General features: G+C 42.2%; 1 protein-coding gene across 1 annotated transcript in view; it reads right to left on the reverse strand.

Annotated features, from left to right (window-relative positions):
* The window catches only part of lrriq1 (leucine-rich repeats and IQ motif containing 1), a 291350-nt gene that overhangs the window by 112791 nt on the left and 154249 nt on the right, over positions 1–24310 (reverse strand). Inside the window, 2 exon segments of the mRNA XM_034175448.1 lie at positions 6971–7096; positions 24010–24193. Of these exon segments, the coding sequence (XP_034031339.1) occupies positions 6971–7096; positions 24010–24193 (310 nt within the window).

Here is a 24310-nt window from a genome sequence, read left to right on the forward strand (position 1 = left end):
TTTCTAAAGTATAAGTCACACGGAAGTATGACTTGTACTTTGTTTCTCTATATGGAACTTACTTTGTAATGAATAAGTTTAACGGACAGGAAGTCAATATAGCTCATGTGCACATCACACCCTGTTTTGTGACTTACATAAAGACTTTTAAATTCCAAAAATAAATAAAATGGTTGAATAAACGTGATGGAAACATAGGTGATGTTATTTGATGATGACTGAACAACAGAAAGTGTCAGATGAATAAGGATGGAGAACTGTACAGTGGATTTTTGCAGGAAACCCTTGACTTGTGGTGTACATGATGGGGGCTTTTAAATTCCCAAAATAAAGAAGCGGGACTAATAGGGAAGCGCAGTCTCGTTTGAACCCTGCATGATATTGTGGGATTTGACGACTTATGGGGACAGCCGGTCCTGGTGCTCAATATATACACAGCATAATTTTACATGGAAAAATGGTGTACTGTTTTGTTTTCGGGTGCAATCACCAAAGCAGTTGCGAAAAGTGCCATTTTTTTGGTTCCCAATGGAGAAGGGAAGACGAGGCAAATGGGAGACGTTCTGTCAGTAAGTGTTAGCCTACACAGCTAACCAGAGTAGCTGTGGTCTCTCGCCTGCAAAACCACCTTGCATATTGAGCTCCGGGGTCATAAACAAACTGCAACCCATGTCCACTTTCCACCGCATAGACACTTTTTCATTGTATTTACCCCTTTAGCGCCCGCCTTCAAACTAGACTGCGCTGCCCAATAAACATGCAATGGAAACCATAATGGGTGTTATTTGATGCCATCTGGGGAACAGAAAATGTCAGATGAATAAGGATGGAGAACTGGACACTTTTGTAAAAAGTCACCAGCTTGTGGTGTGTGTCAAAGGGACTTTTAACATTTTTTTAAATTTGCAATGGAAACATATTGGATGATATATGATGGAGAAGAACATGGTTTGCTGACTACTTTTATTAGAAGCAGTGCAATAAAATGTCCATTTGTTTTTTTTTTCTTCATCAGGTCTTTAAGTTGGGATTTTTATGCATTGTTACAGCGTACCTTCATTACGGGGTTTGTTTAGTATGTTGATTCATGGGAAAGCCCTATTTAAATAGCTGTTATTAAAATTATTTTAATAGGAACGTGTGATTTTTTTTTTTTTTTGGTATACAAGTCACACCATAATATATAAGTCGTAGGACCCCCCCTCACATATACTCTGGAAAATGTGTGTGTGTGTATATGGCTTTCAATCACTGAGAAACTGGGGAGAGCTGACATTTGCCGTTTGGTATGCTTATGTATTTTGGGTCAAGGATGAACGCTGTGGAAAATGGAAAGTGATAGGACTAATATTTTGGAAAATTAGCAATATTAACCATTATCATATACCTATAAATGATACGCCAATATGATTGGATAAAACACTAAAGAATAAATAGCAATACACCCTTTTCACGGATGGGTAATATTTTTCATACCACCAGAGTAATCAGCCAATCTGGACGCGGAGTGGCGCCACGACAAAGAGGCACGTTCAGAGGAACTGTGAAATACAGGTGAGTCACTATTAATAATTTCTTACGTGTCCAACCTCATAGGTTGATCGTATAAATTAAATTGTTAGTTCTAAAAGCCATCATAATTATTTATAGGAAAATGTTCTATTTTTTTCTAATAAGGTTTGAACTTTGAGTGTTTACACAAGAGAGAAAAATGAGACAAATGTTAATGCCTGTTTGATAAAGTGTATAAAGTGTGTAGTGAGGGGTTTTACAGCCTTAAAACATCTATAATTGTAAAAAATAAGGATTTCGCCTATCGCGAGTTATTTTTAGAATGTAACTCCAGCGATAAACGAGGGACCACTGTGTATGATAAAATCGTTATCAAGTTGTTCACCAATGAATATGGCTTTTTACACCCTTCAGAAAACCATGCAACATTTATCATTTATAGGTATATGATAAAATGTTATCAAGTTGTTTTTACCAATGAATATGGCTTTTTACAACCTTCAGAAAACCATACACCCTTCGGCCTCAGCTTGTATGGTTTTCTTCAGGGTGTATAAAGCCATATTCATTGGTGAACAACTTGATAACTGATATTATTATTATTATTAGCTATTAGATATTAGCTGTTCTTTTTCTTTTTTTCCACATCTATACACTTCAGGACTCAGGAGTCTGAGTCTGTATTCGTGGTCAATGCTTCATGGCTAGGCTGTTGCTGCTCCCAGATGCTATTAATTCACAACAATAGCACTTACATTTGACCACAAAAGACATTTCATAAGCTGACTTATGGCAAACGTGCTATCTTTTGAGAGAGCCATGTTTAAAGTCACACAGCTTTTCACTACGATACATTTGGCCAACGATGGTCTATGGGGATTGAATGTGCTTGACTCTCTGCATCCTTCCTGGTTACTTTCACAAAGCATTTGACTCAATTCATGGGGCTTATTTGTGGAACAACATGATAACTTGCGAGATTCACAGTAAGGTGATGGACATTGTTGCAGGTCTAAACATGGGCATTGTTCACTGCGTGTGTGAGTGGCAGCAGAGACTCTAACCTACTCCCAGAAAAGTCTGGGGGTGTCCACCTTAGTGTTTGCATGGACTACATGTTGGGAAGAGTGATGAAGTCTGATTTGAGTGTATATGTCTCTGAAGAAAAAATAGTTTGCAGACAGTGTTGTGATTTTTATGAAACTGTTGGATGTCCTGGTTACAACATGGGAGAACCTGAATGAGAATTCCTAATGTCTAGGCTTGTGAATATCCTGGGTAAACACTAAGATCCAGGCTTTCACTGGCATGAGTCTGGAGTCTTCTTGAATGTAATCGAACAAGCTCCAACCACTGGATTTGGGGAATTTCTTACATTTTACCCATAAATTATTTTGATTTGCTAAGCTGGATAGAGAACATCAGTCCCTAGAACAAAAAAATGATGCTGCCACCAAGGCTTCACTGTGGAGATGATGAGTGATGTCTTGTTTCCTTCAAACATAATGGCCCCTTCATACATAACACGAAGTTAGGTGAAAGAAGCAGGAAGCGGGCGAAAAAGAGCAGAAAAAAAAAATTTGGCGAATGGCAAAAAAAAATTCCACCTGTTGTCAAGAGGGACACACATGAGACACAAGACACAAGGACACTAGAGGACAGGCGTGAACGATCCCGAGGTGACGGTTTTGTCCGCGACTGCATGAACAGTTTGAGGACGTATATCGCGCTCAGGTAGCAGCAGCAGTGGGTACATGCTGGACATATTATTTATGTACAGCATAAATCAACGTAAATCTGTAAAGCACAAAATAATGTCAGTGCACAGAAGTTCATAAGAATAATGAATGTCCTGTTTAAATGTAAGACAATCATGTTACTGGTCATTATTCTGTTCTCACTGTAAAAACACACACACACACACACACACAAAACACACAACTGCACTTTTAAATATTTAATTCCTGTTATAAAGAGTTGACACTACAAAAAATCTCCCCCTGGGTGTAAACGTGGAAGCACAGACCTGATATGGATGACTTTTTCTTCCTTTTATGTTTTACATGAATGACCTGATTGGCTCATATCATGATCACATGAGCCGGCTCCACATGTCCCTGCACTGAAGCACTGGCGACCGTGTTGGAAAGGTGATATGTGTTGTTATTACAATGTGAGAAGAGGCCACCGATATATGCGCCCCGCGAGTGTGTCAAAGGGCCATTCGGCGCCATTCGTCCTCATTTGGCCACTGGTGTGAAGGCTGCTCGATTGTGACATTCAACCAGGGTTCAATGTGTTTGATTATTTTGTGCAGTCCTTAGACCATGGTCCGAATGGTCCAACCTGTGTACGACATGCCGTATGAATGTTGAGATCACAGTCAGATAGCAGTACGACCTCATCTTGACTGCCAAGCGCGGTCTGAATGTGGAATGCATGTGCTGTGGCTGAACGGTTGTGCCAACTGCTGTACAAGGTGTTCGACTGTGGCTCAGATTTTCATGAGTGCTGTTTAAATCCTCTTTCGTGGGCCATTCAGCCTTATTCATGTTATGTGTGAAGGGGCCTTAAGCTATGATCTATGATAATCTGTTTCTCGTAGTATTCTCCATGTTATTCTGTCTCTGGCATCATTCTCTGCATGTTCTTATTATGGCAGCATGTTGGCATAGTGGTTAGCACTGTTGCCTCAGAGCAAGATGATGAATTGGAACCTTCGTTGACCGTAGGTGTGCATGAGAGTGTGACTGAGTTTGTCTGTTTATATGTGGCCCTGCAATAGACTGGTGTCCTACACAGGATGTACCATGCCTGTCGCCCTATGACTGCTGGGCTAGATGCTAGCTCCCCTCAGCCCCATGATCCTTGATTGGAGCAAGTGGTATAGAAAATGAATGAATGTTTCCTCTTATTCTCTGTGTTATCTGTAACTTTATGTCATGGTAAATATTCACTGGAACTTTTACTTTGGTGTTTCTCCTGTGTTTGTATAGGTTGGGGTTTGGGTTAGGATTAGGTGGTTTCTGCACTTCCATGCGTGAATGTATGATCCCATTTCGAACATTCTGTCATCAACATATTGTGCAGGTTTGCCCTGCTCTCTCACGTAATTGTTCCAGTGATTATTTCTAGTGTTCCAGTTTCTAGTGTTCCTTTGTTGCCGTCCCATGTTCCTGATTGTTGCCATTGGTTTTAAAGGACATGTTGCACCAAAATCACAACAATTAAGATTTAGGCTGTTAGTGACCATCCAACGATCCACCAGGATTACTTTGTGCACTTCCATTACCGGTTTCAAAGTATACAGCATTCGCAACAAACAGCTACAGAGACTTCCGAAAACAAAGTACTTGTGTGTTTCAGACAGGTGACGTGACTATTAGAAGCATCCCAGCATGCACTTGAATGGAATGTAGCTGCTAATGTTAGGAACTGAGGCACAGATTAATTATAAAGTTGACATAAGTATGATGTTGTGTTATGATGACTTGTTTTTAAGTGAAAACTGTTCATTTTGATGCAGTCACAGTAAAAGATGCAGCTCTGAGTGTACCTGTAGCAACTCATCATAAACGCAACCTGTCAATAACAATCTCTGCCCGAGGCTCAGCTTTGTGCATGATTAATTATCAGTGTTGTTATCAATTAAATCTAAAAAAAAATACATCTGCCGGGGAAAAAACATTGTGGAGACAGTCATTCATTTACACACAGCGGCAGTACAACAGCTGAGAGGCGCAAGGTGCTGCACAGCACACGCACACACGTTCCACATCCAAATTTAGACTCTCTCAAAGTAAAAAAAAAAAGAAGCTTGCCAGCTCCACTGACAAAAAACATAAAAGGGGGGGAACCTGAACATGCCAGTCTCACCCAGTTGTAGATTGTTTTCCAAATGTAAACTCCACACGATCAAAGAAGCCCCATTCATGCTCGCACGGGATCGCTGGTTGCAGCCCCACCTTCAGTTCTCTCACGATTGTGACATGTTAAATAAAGTCCATTAACTCCTGTAAATAATATTCTGACTTCTTCCACTGTAACAAATCCATCTCTGTGTCCAGGCAGTCTATAAAACAATGTCATAGAGATATCCCACATCCCTGTTCAGATTCAGGATACCAGCATCCACGTAAAGAGAGCGTCACCACACTTTAAGTTCCAAAATCCAACACTCTGAAAAACTTAAGAGTTTCGAGGTGAAGTGTGTCTTCTCCTGTCTGTAAATGCTCTGTAAATCTGAGCCATCACTTTTTAACAAAAGCTCAGAAGCTTCGTTTTCAGACGGACCAAGTTTGTTTCCCCTCTGTCTGTCAGTCACCAGGATGTTTCTGCTCATTCTAAAATGTACGTCATACAATGAAAAATGTTGAGAAATGCTGAGTGAGACGTTTTCTGGAAATGCACCTGCTAACGCTCATAGTGAAAGGAATAAAACCCATCAGCAATCACTAATTATTAAAATCTGTGTGGAGAGACTTACAATCATGTGTACTTCTATGTTCTCTTGCTCCCTGGGATGTTAAAAAATGTGATATACGTCCTTTAAATAACCCTCTGCTGTCTCCCTTAGAAAGAGTGTTACCTGCTGGACTGATCGCCTGTGTACCTGACCTATTGCCTGTCTAATACAAAGCCTGTTGCTGGCTTTTTGGAACCTTCAGTACTGTTGATTTTTTTTGCTCCAAAGCCTGTCTCTGTACTTTGTGAGCAGTTCTTCTGACATCATGATTTAGTGTTAACACAAACTGTCAGCAATGGAACCTCAAACAAATGTGTTAACTAATCATCCAGTTAATTTAATATACAGCAGAAACACTCTAAACAAGTTATGTTATTAATATACTGTATTACTGATTATTATGTGAGATGATTACTATTAAAACATGTCAATGTGGTATTTCACCTTTTTTTTAATTTCTGTGACCAGGAATGGGATAACAAGATGGAAGAACAAGCTAAATGAAAACACTGTGAAAATATGGGACAGAGTATAAAACTGCTGTTTGAAGGACAAATAATATTGTCTTAAGGTCACAGCATTATTTCAGGTGAAAACAGGGAGGAAATGAGCAAATGTGTCCCTGTTTGGACCAAGATCCAGGTTTCTTAGCATTGTCTGAGGATATCTCCATTAATATATATATTAATACCAGAGAAGTCACAGTTCCCCAGATTCAAATATTAAACATTTAAATGTTTTGTTTTTGTTTAGTTTTTTGTTTGTTTTTTATTGAATGAACATTACAAATCCTGACAACACATAACGACACAAAGCAGAGAAAAGCAAGAAATAGTCATACTTGAGAAGGTTTTTGTTTTTTTTTGTTTTGTTTTTTTTACCCAAGAATGTTTGACTTTTTCCTGGATAAATTATTCAAAACAATTAATTAATAATTAAGAAGTCAGAAATGTATTTTTGCTGGGATAATTCTGCTTGAAAACAAACAAATACCTCATCAAAGTCAAATTCGCCCATATTCGCCTCCTCAAAGGTGTCGTCATCATCAATATCAGGGGACACAACAGCGGCCAGAGCAGATCTGAGCCTCTTCCTCAGAGCAAAGCCCCTCCAGTATGCCTGGAGGTATCCACAAAGAAAAAGGTGAAACAGGAAAAAAACATTATGAATCAGACATAAATATTGCCCGTCAGCCCATTAGGGAGATAAAACATGTTAACCTCTCTTTTAATTGCTGAGTGTTCTGCTGTCTGAACTCTGTGTGACTCCAGGCTGCTCCGAGACAAATGGAGCAACAGCGTGCCTCTAAATCCTCCAATTCCCAGTGGGATGGGGGGGTAGAAAGTTTCACTTCACATTGAGCCAGACAGGAATCCTACAACTCTTACTACTGCAGTTCTTTACAATCTGATTAATCACCAGTGAAGTCCTCTGACACACACATCCTCCTACATCACCACCCCAGCTTCTACCTTCAAGAAGTCCTGAAGGACCCATCAAACATTTTGATTTGGTCTTCAAAAAGTGTTGAGCAGCATAATTTTAGGGCAGCAGCTTACACCTTGAGGCACAGGATTGAGAGAATATTTCTACAACATTTAAAGCACTAAAAGTGGATTTTCAAGGGAAAAAAAAAAAAGATTTTTATAAGAATTATAATAAGAATTATGACATCTTTGACACAAGCGACTCCAACCTTCAGTCACAACACTGACAAATTCAAGAATCAGAAATGCACCTTCAGCCTCTGAGTTGACATGTTGGATTTTGAGTTTAATTGATGGATGAGCAAAGGCACAGAAAATGCAAACTGAACTACCATTATAACTGTAGGTTTACTTGTTTGCAAACACAGGGTAGGCAGCTTTTTTCCCAGAGGAATAGAAGATAAATGACCACTGAGAGCTCAGCTGGCTCATCACAGTGGCTCCCCTCAGGAAATCCTGGCTTCATGAACCCCCTCAAAGAGCAAGGAATTTTTATTTTAATTATTTACCTATTTACTGTTACTAATTTACTGATTCACTCTGGAGCACAGTTGAGAGTGACAATGTACCAAACTACAAATAATTCTGAAGAAGTGAATAATGCTCTGTTGTCCCACCCCCAGTTCAATCTCTTCATGTTCTGATCTTGTCAATTCTGCCCATCTGAGCAATCTTAACAAAGAGTGACAGCGACCTCATGTAGCACTGACGTATAGCAAATATAATAATCTACCAGCTGGTCATACAATATACGTATATTTGGACATTCATTATTTCACCATACACAAAAAAAAAGGAGTGAACTGCCTTGGCCACTTCTGGGTAAAATCCACACTGGGTAACCTCAACCTATAACGTCATCTCTTAGGGCCCCTTCACACATAGTGTGAATTTGGCCGAATTGCGCATGAAGTGTGCATGAAGCAGGAATCGCATGCAATACATGTAAAATCGTAGCTGCCTCTAATGCCTCGTACACCTGTTGCTACAACGATTTGCGCACACCAGCGGCTAAAAGACAGTGTACACTGTGAGAGCCCATTGAACCCTTTCACGGCAGGTGTCGGCCAAATTCCAGGTGACACACACGAATATCCAACAGCATGCTGCGCTTCCTGGCAACAGGGGCATTCCAACGGGAGCTGGTCAGTCAGGAGTGTGCCAGTCAACCTTGAGCTGAGCTATGCCAGCTGTGTGGAACGCAATCATCTGAATGTCATCCAGGTACATCACATTCCAACATTAAAATGCAATTTGCAGCAAGAGCCGGTTTCCCTAATGTAATCTGAGCTATTGATTGCACACACAAAGGCGCTATCACATGATGAATTTGTTTTTGTTAATAGGAAGCAATTTCATTCCATCAATGTTCACATGGCTTGAGGCTGGCATGGTGTGCAATGGGTGGCTGCTTGCTGTGTAAATAGTGCATTTGTGTAACTGTTCCAAACGAAAACCAGCGCAGGCACATTTGGGTATGTGCGCATTCTAAGGTGTTGTTTTTTATTATTATTAATGTATTTTCTTTTTCTTGATGGTGATACTGGAGCTTCAGATTCTAAACAGGCCCCTGATTGTCTCCCTGTGTTCAGTATTTGTCAATAAACGTGTTTGTAAAGTTGTGAATGTCACACACTGTCAGCGACGGCGCACCTCACATTTTTAACTTCAGTGTGTATGCACTGTTCTGAGTTGGCAGCATTTACAGCCTCACACACATGTTCCCACAAACAGTTTCCAGTTTCATGATTAGGGTAAGTGTACCCATTAAGCCCATGTACCCTTTAAGCCCACTTTCAACTTTGATATCAATTTACAAAAAAAGGAAAATACGAGGTCTATTAGAAAAGTATCCGACCTTATTATTTTTTTAAAAAAACATATGGATTTGAATCACGTGTGATTACATCAGCCAAGCTTGAACCCTCGTGGGTATGCAAGAGTTTTTTCACGCCTGTCGGTGACGTCATTCGCCTGTGAGCACATCTTGTGGGAGGAGTGGTCCAGCCCCCTCGTCGGAATTCCTTTGTCTGAGAAGTTGCTGAGAGACTGGCGCTGTGCTTCATTAAACTTTTTTCAGAATCTGTGAGGCACATTCGAGTGGACACCATTCGACAAATTAAGCTGGTTTTCTGTGAAAATTTTAACGGCTGATGAGAGATTTTGGATTGTTTCTATCGCTGTAAGGACTTCCCCTGGAGCGGGACGTCGCACAGCGCTCCGAGGCGACGTCGTCATCCTGTTTCAAGCTGAAAACCTCCAAATTTAAGCCTCTGTTGACCCAGGACGTCGTGAGAGAACAGAGAACTTTCAGAAGAGGTCGGAATCAGCAGTTTATCCAGACATTCCACTGTTAAAGGAGATTTTTTTAATGAAAGACGTGTGGACGGATTGGCGCATCGGCTCGCAGCCAGCGCGGCGCGCCCGCCACAGAAAAAACACCTCCGTTGGAAGCCTTAAGGACAAGTTGGAACATGCCCTGCTGTTAAACAATTTCTCAGATACTCACTCAACTGAAAGCCACCAAAAGCCGCCTGGATTTTACAAATGGTTATCAATCAGCCGACACACCAATCTGTCCGCACGTCTTTCATTAAAAAAATCTCCTTTAACAATGGAATGTCCGAATAAACTGCTGATTCTGACCTCTTCTGAAAGTTCTCTGTTCTCTCACGACGTCCTGGGTCAACAGAGGCTTAAATTTGGAGGTTTTCAGCTTGAAACAGGATGACGACGTCGCCTCGGAGCGCTGCGTGACGTCCCGCTCCGTGGGAAGTCCTTACAGTGATAGAAACAATCCAAAATCTCTCATCAGCCTTTAAAATTTTCACCGAAAACCAGCTTAATTTCTCGAATGGCATCCACTCGGATGTGCCTCACAGTTTCTGAAAAAATTTTGATGAAGCACAGCACAAGTCTCTCAGCAACTTCTCAGACAATGAAAATCCGATGAGGGGGCTGGACCACTCCTCCCACAAGGCGTGCTCACAGGCGAATGACGTCACCGACAGGCGTGGAAAAACTCACGCATGCGCACGAAGGTTCAAGCTTGGCTGAAGTAAAAACATATGAATCAAATCCATATAGTTTTTTAAAAAAATAAAACGGTCGGTTTCTTTTCTAATAGACCTCGTATATATTCTGCCATCCATTACTTCATCCAAACAAAGGGTTTGTTACTTCTATAACATTTTTTATTGCATTCAATGGCATATTTATTCATGTGTATTGTTCAAGGATGATTGTGTATATGGTAAATACTTACTTTAGCTTGAGTGATAAGAATTTGGTTGGTGAATTACATTGAAGAGTATACATTTACTGTATTCTGTATTGTTTGTATTAGTTTCACAGTCAAGTCATGTCCCTCAGTAAACTCAAAGACAACGCAACTTCTTCGGTCTGAGAGTCTTTTCTGAACATGTCTGATTGTTTAGCTTGCTGAATAAGCTTTTTCAAGCATGAAGAGTGAGGCCAGTATACAAATCACATTTTCCATTGTTGAGTTAGCTCCACCCCAAAGTATACAGTCTCCAGACCCCTGACAAGAAGACAACCAAAAACTTTGGTGTTCTGGGACCTGTCAGGTTTTATTCATTTTCAGCAAATTTCTGCCACATATTTGGTAAGTACATTAATATTATGTCAAATAAGAGGTAAATGTACTCATTTTGATTTATAGATAAATAGTGTTTTGCCAAATTATAAGATTTCCCTTCAAATGGAAAGATGAGTTTTATGAGCTAGCAAACATAGCTGATGTCATGCTAACACATCTACTTCTATTTCATTCCTACTGACTGCCAGAGGGCGGTGCTGTTGCACCTGGATAACTACATGTGTGCAAGCACAGAGAGGTCGAGAATATATACCAACAAAGTCACGCCATTGGATGTGACCTGGGTGACGTCACTGGTTGTCTTTATATGCCAGACGCACCCAGCGCTCGCTTCTTTTCAACATTCTCGCATTCTGAAGAGGTTGAGAACACATTTAGCTACGATTGCTACTCTTGCTTGTAGCCTCGCAATCCACCTTTGGTTGGAGCCACATGCACTGCACATGTCCTCCAGAGGCTGCGAGACACGGCTTCACCGTTTTGTATTCTTCGATTGACACCTGTCATGAGTACACTTTCCTCGCCGGGTGCACTCCTTTGCCGCTGCCCTGCTGGGTATTTTCCTCTGTGCACATCCAGGCTTGGGGTCGACAATCCCCATGCGGAAACCACCACTTCAAGTGCCTTTTTCAAAGTCACTCAGAAACCTGAGTTCAATGTTCCAGTTTCGCAACCATATATCGAGGAGCTCCACCAATGTTGGGCAGACCCCAAATCATTGATCCATCTATCGCAGGACTGCAGAGCCCTTAGCTCTATGTGTGATTCAGCTCAGTATGGACTGAACCATATGCCCGATGTTGACAGCATTATTGCAAACCTGGTTGTGGCTCCAGCTGATGCTGCTCGGCCAGATGCCCGCTGCCCACGACCTCAGTGTAGGGTCACTGATGACCTCCTCACCAATAACTATGACATAGCTGCTCGCATTGGTCACCTAGGCAACTCACTGTCCCCTTTAGCCCTTGCCCTCTCAAAGTCTTTGAGGGAGGCAGAGGTTGATGATGCTACTCAAAGTCTTAGTGATGCCTCACTCCAAACTTTTGCTTATATGTCCAGAGAGCTTGGCAGACTGATGTCAACCCTTACCATCACTAGACATCAGGTGTGGCTTGCGCAGTCCCCCCTGTCCGAATCCTGCAGAGGTACACTCCGTTCACTGCCAGTTCTTCCAGGCCAAGTATTTGGACCTGCGGCCCAACAAACTTTGGAGCGTGCTGTTGAGGCTAGTAAATCTCGGCGACAGTTTGTTGACCTACACTGGTCTTCCAAGCCTCAGCCAGTAAGACGTGCTACAGCTTTTCACTCTACATCCAGGCTCCCGCCTACTCCCAGAGCCTTCGTAGTTGAGGACCAGGTCTCCCAGTGGCCTGCCTTTCGGGAGCCTATGGGCATACCCCAAGAACTGAACAGTTTCACAGAGCTTCCAGTAATCACGCCCAGAGGTCCTCAGGGATGCAAGGCAGAGGTGGTCGGGTCTGACTGCCAACGTTTGGTCCCCAGCAGTTTTTCAGTAAATCATCTCAGCCACTGGGAGGCTCAAGTTCAAGACCCATGGGTCATTTCAACCTTGTTCGAGGGTTACAGAATTCAGTTCAGATGTCATCCTCCAAAGTTCAATGGGGTGAGGATGACTGTTGTTCCCGACCCGGTGCAATCTGCCACCCTACAACGGGAGATTTTGGAACTCCTGGAGAAGGGGGCCACAGAGACAGTTCACGGTTCAGACCAGTTCAGGGGGTTCTATTCAATTTACTTCCTTGTTCCAAAGAAGGATGGCGGCTTTTGTCCTATCCTCGATCTCCGACGTCTGAATCATTATCTCAAGGTGCTGCAGTTTCACATGCTGCGCACAGTAGACGTCCTTCAAGCTATCACACCAGGAGACTGGTTCACAAGTGTCGACTTAAAGGACGCCTATTTCCATGTGCCAGTGGCGCCTCATCACAGGCAGTTTCTCTGCTTTGCTTTCGAGGGTCAGTTCAGGGTGCTTCCTTCCGGCCTCTCTCTCGCCCCTCGTACATTTACCAGATGTATGACTGCAGCACTAGCCCCACTGCTAGCTCTCGGATTAAGAATCCTACCCTACTTAGACGATTGGCTTGTCAGCGCTCCGACTCAGGAGCAGGTGCACAACAACACAGCTCTTCGACTGAACCATGTCTCTCAGTTAGGACTCACAGTGAATTCTGCGAAGAGTTGTCTTGTTCCCAGTCAACAAACAACCTTCATTGGCATTGCCGTCAACTCCCTAACTATGACTGCATCGCCATCCCTGCAGAGAGTGCACAATGTAATTTGTCTCGTCTCACACATTCAACGGGCTGTGACACCGCCTTTTGGTTTGCTGCTCCGGTTGATGGGCAAACTGACTGCAATGTCGCCAGTGGTACCTTTGGGACTTCTGTTTTTGCATCCCCTACAGATTTGGATCAACAACCTAGGCCTCAACTCAAAGATGCATCAGCACAGGCTTGTACGACTCTCCAACCAGTGCCTTCTGCACCTCAGACCCTGGTGGAACGTGAACTTCATCTGCAAGGGTGTCCCTCTAGGCTCTATCCCTTCTCGTCGAGAGGTGGTTGTTACAGATGCATTACTCAAAGGTTGGGGGGCCGTGTGGAATCACAGGATGGTGAGGGATGTCTGGAGTCCTCAGGAGAGACTTCAACACATAAATGTGCTGGAGCTATGTGCTGTGCGACTGGCTCTCAAGCATTTCCTCCCGGCCCTGAGAGGAAGACATGTTCTTGTCCAGTCAGACAACACAGCTACAGTCTACCATATAAACCATTAGGGGGGCACCAGGTCCAATCACTCATTGGCAGAAGCTCGGAGGCTTCTCCTATGAGCATTGCTTCACCTTCAAAGTGTCAGAGCAGTTCATCTGTCCGGTGTACAGAACAGCGCTGTGGATTTACTCTCCAGACAGAAACAACCACCTGGAGAGTGGAGACTGAACCCGATTGTGGTCCAGATGATCTGGCAGAAGTATGGAGTAGTGGAAGTGGACTTCTTTGCTTCAAGCACCTCGACACATTGCCCACAGTGGTACTCCCCCTTGGAGCCAGACAGCTCGCTGGGGCAGGATGCAATGGCTCACCCGTGGCCGGACTGCCTCCTTTATGCCTTCCCCTCTCTCCCACTGCTAATGTTGACACTGCAGAGGATAGACCAGAGCAGCCACAGGGTGCTGCTGGTTGCTCCGTTCTGGCCGGGGAGGATTTGGTTTCCCATGATTTACAAACTCCTCGAGGGGGAACCTTGGGCTCTCCCAGAGAGGAAGGAGACCTCCATGCCCTATCAGTCGCTGAGGACTGTTTGCGATGGAATTCTGACGGATCTGGGGTTATGCTGTGGCCTAATCCGTCCTTTTTACCCAAGAGAATTTCAACCTTTCATGTTAACCAGCCAGTTTCCTTGGCTGTGTATGCCCCACGTTCTGATTTCAGGTACCCTGTGTCCTGTCCAATGTTGAAGCGGTACATTAGTGCGACTGCTGGGATTCAGAAAACAGATGCCCTGTTTGTGTGTTACAGTGATCACAAAAAAGGCTGTGCTGTCTCAAAGCAGTGACTTTCACATTGGGTCGTGGATGCCATTTTACAAGTATACAAGTCCAGGGGTCTTCAGCCTCCTAAAGTTACGTGCCATTCCACCAGAGGGGTGTCCATCTCCTGGGCTGCAATGAGAGGTGTTCCTTTGAGTGATATTTGTGCTGCTGCTATACGGGCTTCGTCCTGTACCTTTCGCCCGCTATTACAGACTGAATGTGGCCGCTCCTCCTGCGGTGACTTCAGCGGTGTTGTCTGCCTCCACTCCCCACTGCCGATGCTAGGGGAGTGTGACTCTTCGTGACCTTATTGGTATTAAGTCATCCAGATGCTAAAGCACCGCCCTCTGGCGGTCAGTAGGAATGAAATAGAAGGAGAGTCACGAATGTAACTAAGGTTCTATGAATTCCGGATGACCGCCACATTTGCTTGTCACTCAGAGTCTTGCAAGTTCATTCCGAAAAGAAGTGAGCGCTGAGTGTGTCTGGCATATAAAGACAACCAGTGACATCACCCAGGTCACATCCAATGGCATGACTTTGTGGGTATATATTCGTGACCTCTCTGTGCTTGCGCATATGTAGTTATCCAGGTGCTAAAGCACGACTCTCTGGCAGTCATCCGGAATTCAGAGAACCTTAGTTACATTCGTAACTCTCGTTCTGTTAATGCTACTCTGCCACAAGAAATAAGGTTGTCATCTACAAATATTAAGCATTTTGTTATTCATTTAACATTGATATTTAGATAAATGCATTCTGTGGAGCTGATTCATTTCCTAAATTAACTTTTTTTTCAGGTGTGCTTAAATGGTACATCCCATCAAAATGCATGCAAACTACAGTGAGCGCATGCTAATATTGAATGACAAAAACTTTATATTTCTGAATGTGTGCTCAGTAGTAAGTGCTGTAATATTTGATGCAAACTATATTTAGGCTCCATGCATAATTATGTGAGCATATCTTATATTTTGAAAGGAAAGCATTGTCGTTTTTAAGCGTTCCTCACGGCAGAACCATTTAAGCCCGGCATGCTCCATTTAAGCCCATCTCATGTGCAGTAGTGTTCAGAATAATAGTAGTGCTATGTGACTAAAAAGATTAATCCAGGTTTTGAGAATATTTCTTATTGTTACATGGAAAACAAGGTACCAGTAGATTCTCACAAATCCAACAAGACCAAGCATTCATGATATGCACACTCTTAAGGCTATGAAACTGGGCTATTAGTAAAAAAAAAAAAAAGTAGAAAAGGGGGTGTTCACAATAATAGTAGTGTGGCATTCAGTCAGTGAGTTCATCAACTTTGTGGAACAAACAGGTGTGAAATCAGGTGTCCCCTATTTAAGGATGAAGCCAGCACGTGTTGAACATGCTTTACTCTTTGAAAGCCTGAGGAAAATGGGACGTTCAAGACATTGTTCAGAGGAACAGCATAGTTTGATTAAAAAGTTGATTGGAGAGGGGAAAACTTATACGCAGGTGCAAAAAATTATAGGCTGTTCATCTACAATGATCTCCAATGCTTTAAAATGGACAAAAAAAAACAGAGACGCGTGGAAGAAAACGGAAAACAACTATCAAAATGGATAGAAGAATAACCAGAATGGCAAAGGCTCACCCATTGATCAGCTCCAGGATGATCAAAGACAGTCTGGAGTTACCTGTAAGTGCTGTGACAGTTAGAAGATGCCTGTGTGAAGCTAATTTATTTGCAAGAATCCCCCGCAAAGTCCCTCTGTTAAATAAAAGACGTGCAGAAGAGGTTACAATTTGCCAAAGAACACATCAACTGGCCTAAAGAGAAATGGAGGAATATTTTGTGGACTGATGAGAGTAAAACTGTTCTTTTTGGGTTCAAGGGCCGCAGACAGTTTGTGAGATGACCCCCAAACTCTGAATTCAAGCCACAGTTCACAGTGAAGACAGTGAAGCATGGTGGTGCAAGCATCATGATATGGACATGTTTCTCCTACTATGGTGTTGGGCCTATATACGAGGTCTGTGATGAAAAAAGCGTTCCTTTTTATTTTTTTCTAAAAATAAATGGATTTGATTCATGTTTTTACGTCAGACAAGCTTGAACCCTCATGCGCATGCGTGAGTTTTTTCACGCGTGTCGGTGACGTCATTCGCCTGTGGGCAGGCGATGAGTGAGGAGTGCTCCACCCCGCCCGTCGGAATCTCTTTGTCTGAATAGCCGCTGCGGACGGCGCGCGTTGCTTTATCAACATTTTTTCTGGACCTGTGAGGGATATCCGAGTGGACACTATTCGAGAAATTAAGCTGGTTTTCAGAAAAGTTTAATGGCTGATGAGAGATTATGGGGTGTTTCTGTCGTTGTAAGGACTTCCCACATAGCGGGACGTCGCGCAGCGCTTCCAAGCACCGTCGTCGGCCTGTTTCGACCTGAAAACATTCTAATTTAAGGCTTAATTCACCCAGGACGTCGAGAGAGAACAGAGAACACTCAGAACAGGCCGGCATGAGGACTTTATGCGGACATTCCACTGTTTAAGGACATTTTGTAATGAAAGACGTGCGCGCAAATTCGCCGAGTCATTTCCGTGACGACTACATTTGTAAAATTCAGGCGGCTTTTGATGGCTTTCAACAAGTGAGTAACTGAGAAATTGTTTAACAGCTTGGGCATGTTCCAACTTGCCCGTTAAGGTTTCCAACGGAGGTGTTTTTCCTATCGCGACCCCCCACGGTCGGGTCCGGCCCGACATGGGACTCTGCCCGCACGTTCTTTCATTACAAAATGTCCGTTAAGATCGTCGTCAGGCACCGTGTGCCGTCCTTACGGTGGCACTACCAGACCAAAATCTCTCATCAGCTGTTAAATTTTTTACCGAAAACCAGCTGAATTTATCGAATGGTGTCCACTCGGTTGTGCCTTACAGTTTTTGAAAAAATTTTTGTCAAACAAAGCAGCAGTCTCTGAGCCATTCCTAAACAATGAAAAAACGACGAGAGGGTGGGCGACTCCTCACTCAAAGACTGCCCACAGGCGAATGACGTAACCGACAGGTGTGAAAAAATTCTCGCATGCCCACGAGGGTTCAAGCATGTCTGATGTAATCACACGTGATTCAAATCCATATGGTTTTTGAAAAAAATAATAAGGTTCGTTACTTTTATCACAGACCTCGTATTGCATACCAGGTATCATGGATCAGTTTGGATATGTCAGAATACTTGAAGAGGTCATGTTGCCTTATGCTGAAGAGGACATGCACTTGAAACGGGTGTTTCAACAAGACAATGACCCCAAGCACACTAGTAAACGAGCAAAATCTTGGTTCCAAACCAACAAAATTAATGAGTTTGTAGCGTCAACAGCAGATGCTACTATTACTGTGAACACCCCTTTCCTACTTTTTTTTTTACTAATAGCCCAATTTCATAGCCTTAAGAGTGTGCATATCATGAATGCTTGGCCTTGTTGGATTTGCGAGAATCTACTGAATCTACTGGTACCTTGTTTCCCATGTAACAATAAAAAATATACTCAAAACCTGGATTAATCTTTTTAGTCACATAGCACTACTACTATTCCAAACACTACTGTATTTCAATTAGCAATTTCCTCTAGTGCAAGTTAAATACATTTTTCTGTTCAAAAGTATTTACTGTGTGACTTTAAATTACTGATCTACTTTACTACATAGATAAAGAGAGGGATAGACAGACAGAGATATATAGATAGATAAAATGCTAATTTTAATATGTAAATATGAATGTATTTTTTTAAAGACATGTTTACTGTTATCTAATAAATATATTGCTGTTTATTGATTATTGTTTACTAATGTATATTGCTGTATCTGTAATTGAATTGCCTGAAATGAAACTAAATTAACTGATTCATTGTTCTGTGTTGTGTACTGCACTGTTTGTCATGTATGTCATTTGTTCAGATGATGATCTTGTTCAAAGGGGATTTTTAAAAAACATTTTCACTGTCATTTATAAAATATATTGCATTAATTATATTTTTTATGCATTAATTACTGCATTAAACAAGTTTATTTTATCAATCAATAAATGATCTTATGGGTTTATTTGGAACACACATTGGCTTAAATTGTACCATGGTACCAATTGTGCCCATTCCAGACTTTTGACATTTTCCCTAAAATTTCTTAATTACATCTTTTGAATTGTACATCAACTAATTATGAAATATTCAAATGAGAGGTAAAACTTGCCCTTAACAAATGATGTCACTTACAAATTATATCAATATATAGGAAAAATAGCAAAACTTAGATTTTGGTGGGCTTAATGGGTACACTTACCCTATTCTGTTTACCAGGGTACCAAATAAACGATCCTTGCATGTCTCCATGTAATTTCCAGTAATCTGTAGCACACACTCTGTATAATTTCCTTTCTGTGTTCATGCTATCTGATGTGACTGCGTGGGAAATACCAACTCCAGGGCCTATTTACATGGATTTGCATATTGAAATAGCGCGTGGCCAAGGCAGAGTTTGGTGCATGTGCATGTGTGCTTACACACTTTGATACATCTGGATATTTTTGTGTTTATGCCAGTTTCTGGGTTTTGGCAAACACCATGTTTCAATAGGAAATCCACGCAAGTCTTTCTACAACCCCTGGCAAAAATTATGGAATCACCGGCCTCGGAGGATGTTCATTCAGTTGTTTAATTTTGTAGAAAAAAAGCAGATCACAGACATGACATAAAACTAAAGTCATTTCAAATGGCAACTTTCTGGCTTTAAGAAACACTATAAGAAATCAAGAAAAAAAGATTGTGGCAGTCAGTAACGGTTACTTTTTTAGACCAAGCAGAGGAAAAAAATATGGAATCACTCAATTGTGAGGAAAAAATTATGGAATCACCCTGTAAATTTTCATCCCCAAAACTAACACCTGCATCATATCAGATCTGCTCGTTAGTCTGCATCTAAAAAGGAGTGAACACACCTTGGAGAGCTGTTGCACCAAGTGGACTGACATGAATCATGGCTCCAACACGAGAGATGTCAATTGAAACAAAGGAGAGGATTATCAAACTCTTAAAAGAGAGTAAATCATCACGCAATGTTGCAAAAGATGTTGGTTGTTCACAGTCAGCTGTGTCTAAACTCTGGACCAAATACAAACAACATGGGAAGGTTGTTAAAGGCAAACATACTGGTAGACCAAGGAAGACATCAAAGCATCAAGACAGAAAACTTAAAGCAATATGTCTCAAAAATCGAAAAATGTACAACAAAACAAATGAGGAACGAATGGGAGGAAACTGGAGTCAACGTCTGTGACCGAACTGTAAGAAACCACCTAAAGGAAATGGGATTTACATACAGAAAAGCTAAACGAAAGGCATCATTAACACCTAAACAGAAAAAAACAAGGTTACAATGGGCTAAGGAAAAGCAATCGTGGACTGTGGATGACTGGATGAAAGTCATATTCAGTGATGAATCTCGAATCTGCATTGGGCAAGGTAATGATGCTGGAACTTTTGTTTGGTGCCTTTCCAATGAGATTTATAAAGATGACTGCCTGAAGAGAACATGTAAATTTCCACAGTCATTGATGATATGGGGCTGCATGTCAGGTAAAGGCACTGGGGAGATGGCTGTCATTACATCATCAATAAATGCACAAGTTTATGTTGATATTTTGGACAATTGAAAGGATGTTTGGGGATGATGAAATCATTTTTCAAGATGATAATGCATCTTGCCATAGAGCAAAAACTGCAAAAACATTCCTTGCAAAAAGACACATAGGGTCAATGTCATGGCATAGGGTCAATGTCAATGAGCAGATCTGATTTGATGCAGGTGTTAATTTGGGGGATGAAAATTTACAGGGTGATTCCATAATTTTTTCCTCAGAATTGAGTGATTCCATATTTTTTTCCTCTGCTTGGTCTAAAAAAGTAACCGTTACTGACTGCCACAATCTTTTTTTCTTGATTTCTTATAGTGTTTCTTAAAGCCAGAAAGTTGCCATTTGAAATGACTTTAGTTTTGTGTCATGTCTGTGATCTGCTTTTTTTTCTACAAAATTAAACAACTGAATGAACATCCTCTGAGGCCGGTGATTCCATAATTTTTGCCAGGGGTTGTATATGAAGCCCCAGGTGATTGTAATCATAATTTGATACACAAGCAGTATCCACAAAAGGTTGAATCTTTGAGGAACAATGTCTGACAACAACTTTATGAGAAAATTATTGAAATGTTTGAAAACAATTTTCCTCAAAGATTGTATATAAAGTGTATAATGTCATTAAACAATTCAACAAATGTAGAGGAATTTCAGTGCATAAAGGGCAAGAGCAAAGTATAAGTTGAACACTCGTGATCAAGAAGCAAAAACATGCAAACAAATACAAACATCTAAAAATGCATCCATTAAAAACAGAGTAAACACTTTAATGTGCTTTTGAGATAAGTCCAGTAAAGCACTGAGATTCAAAAGGTGAGCAGCCTCATTTATGTGATATACGAGGTCTGTTAGAAAAGTATCTGACCTTTTTATTTTTTTCAAAAACCATATGGATTTGAATCACGTGTGATTGAATCAGCCAAGCTTGAACCTTCGTGCGCATGCGTGAGTTTTTTCACGCCTGTCGGTTGCGTCATTCGCCTGTGAGCAGGCTTTGTGTGGGCAGTGGTCCACCCCTCTCGTCAGATTTTTATTGCGAATAAAATGTCTGAACGATTTGGAGCTTTGCTGCATCAACTTGTTCCAGAAACTGTGAGAGACCTCCAGGTGGACACCATTCGGAAAATTCAGATGGCTTTCAGGGACGATTTTATGGGGATTACACAGATTAAGGAGTGTTCCAGCCGGTTTAAAGACCGCCCACAGCGTCTGAGAGCATGGCGCACTCCAAGCGCCGATCGACAGGCTGAAACAACCAGATCATTTCCAACGTGAAGGCTTTGTTGATCCGGGACATCGTCTGACTTACACAACAATGGCAGAAGATGTGGACATCAGTACTTTTTCGGCACATTCCACTGTTACAGGAGTTTTTTCCATGGAAAGAGGAGTGGAGGGATGCACCACCATGCCGCTCATGGCGCGGCACAAAACCACCTCCGTGTTGGTCTCACAGGACGGCTTTTACGATCTTTAAACCAGCTGGAGCACTCCTTAATCTGTGTAATCCCCATAAAATTGTCCTTGAAAGCCATCTGAATTTTCCGAATGGTGTCCACCTGGAGGTCTCTCACAGTTTCTGGAAAAATTTGATGCAGCAAAGCTCCAAATCGTTCAGACATTTTATTCGCAATAAAAATCTGACGAGAGGGGTGGACCACTGCTCACACAAAGCCTGCTCACAGGCAAATGACGCAACTGACAGGCATGAAAAAACTCACGCATGCGCACAAAGGTTCAAGCTTGGCTGATGCAATCACACGTGATTCAAATCCATATGGTTTTTGAAAAAAATAAAAAGGTCGGATACTTTCTAACAGACCTCGTACACTCAACAAAAATATAAATGCAACACTTTTGGTTTTGCTCCCATTTTGTATGAGATGAACTCAAAGATCTAAAACTTTTTCCACATACACAATATCACCATTTCCCTCAAATATTGTTCACAAACCAGTCTAAATCTGTGATAGTGGGCACTTCTCCTTTGCTGAGATAATCCATCCCACCTCACAGGTGTGCCATATCAAGATGCTGATTAGACACCATGATTAGTGCACAGGTGTGCCTTAGACTGCCCACAATAAAAGGCCACTCTGAAAGGTGCAGTTGTATCACACAGCACAATGCCACAGATGTCGCAAGATTTGAGGGAGCGTGCAATTGGCATGCTGACGGCAGGAATGTCAACCAGAGCTGTTGCTCATGTATTGAATGTTCATTTCTCTACCATAAGCCGTCTCCAAAGGTGTTTCAGAGAATTTGGCGGTACATCCAACCAGCCTCACAACCGCAGACCACGTGTAACCACACCAGCCCAGGACCTCCACATCCAGCATGTTCACCTCCAACATCGTCTGAGACCAGCCACTCAGACAGCTGCTGAAACAATCGGTTTGCATAACCAAAGAATTTCTGCACAAACTGTCAGAAACCGTCTCAGGGAAGCTCATCTGCATGCTCGTCGTCCTCATCGGGGTCTCGACCTGACTCCAGTTCGTCGTCGTAACCGACCTGAGTGGGCAAATGCTCACATTCGTTGGCATTTGGCACGTTGGAGAGGTGTTCTCTTCATGGATGAATCCTGGTTCACACTGTTCAGGGCAGATGGCAGACAGCGTGTGTGGCGTCGTGTGGGTGAGCGGTTGTCTGATGTCAATGTTGTGGATCGAGTGGCTCATGGTGGCGGTGAGGTTATGGTATGGGCAGGCATCTGTTATGGACGAAGAACACAGGTGTATTTTATTGATGGCATTTTGAATGCACAGAGATACCGTGACGAGATCCTGAGGCCCATTGTTGTGCCATACATCAAAGAACATCACCTGATGTTGCAGCAGGATAATGCATGGCCCCATGTTGCAAGGATCTGTACACAATTCTTGGAAGCTGAAAATGTCCCAGTTCTTGCATGGCCGGCTTAGTCACTGGACATGTCACCCATTGAGCATGTTTGGGATGCTCTTGACCGGCGTATACGACAGCGTGTACCAGTTCCTTCCAATATCCAGCAACTTCGCACAGCCATTGAAGAGGAGTGGACCAACATTCCACAGGCCACAATTGACAACCTGATCAACTCTATGCGAAGGAGATGTGTTGCACTGCATGAGGCAAATGGTGGTCACACCAAATACTGACTGGTATCCCCCCCCAAGAAAACAAAACTGCACCTTTCAGAGTGGCCTTTTATTGTGGGCAGTCTAAGGCACACCTGTGCACTAATCATGGTGTCTAAACAGCATCTTGATATGGCACACCTGTGAGGTGGGATGGATTATCTCAGCAAAGGAGAAGTGCTCACTATCACAGATTTAGACTGGTTTGTGAACAATATTTGAGGGAAATGGTGATATTGTGTATGTGGAAAAAGTTTTAGATCTTTGAGTTCATCTAATACAAAATGGGAGCAAAACCAAAAGTGTTGCATTTATATTTTTGTTGAGTGTATATTCAACAAAAACAATTTGATAAACGGCAGCAGTAAACTGCAATCCCACTCTACCGACACTTTGTTTTAATGTTGAGAAAGCCCATAATATCAAGAAAACAGACTGTTCACAACTTAAAAACAACAGTGAGATGTTATAATTATAAGCTGAGTAAACTCAAAAAGTAAGTGCCTTGAGTTTTAAAGTTCTCTAATTTTTTTCCCAGTGTATGGTACTCTATGTACTGTAAAACAAATAAACACACAGGTCCAACGCTAGTTTACCTGGATGACCGTTGCTGCATAATCCCACCCAAGAATGCTGTATTCAGTATAGGAAGGTCCTAGTTCTGGATTTACTCCATCACCGCCTCTTCCTCCTCCCTTTTCACAGAAAGAGGGACTGTTGATCTTCACACATTTCTGTCTGTGATTCCTCCACCACTGCTGAATCACTACTGCGGCTGTGCTGCTCCAAAAACCACAAACACAAAGTGAGGGATCTACACAATGTCACAGCAGCACCATCTTTTAAAATACAAATTTCTTTCAAAGGAGACATCTGAAGGGCAGGACCCTGGAGAAT

The sequence above is a fragment of the Thalassophryne amazonica genome, chromosome 8 (genome assembly GCF_902500255.1).
Source record: "Thalassophryne amazonica chromosome 8, fThaAma1.1, whole genome shotgun sequence".
Taxonomy (NCBI): domain Eukaryota; kingdom Metazoa; phylum Chordata; class Actinopteri; order Batrachoidiformes; family Batrachoididae; genus Thalassophryne; species Thalassophryne amazonica.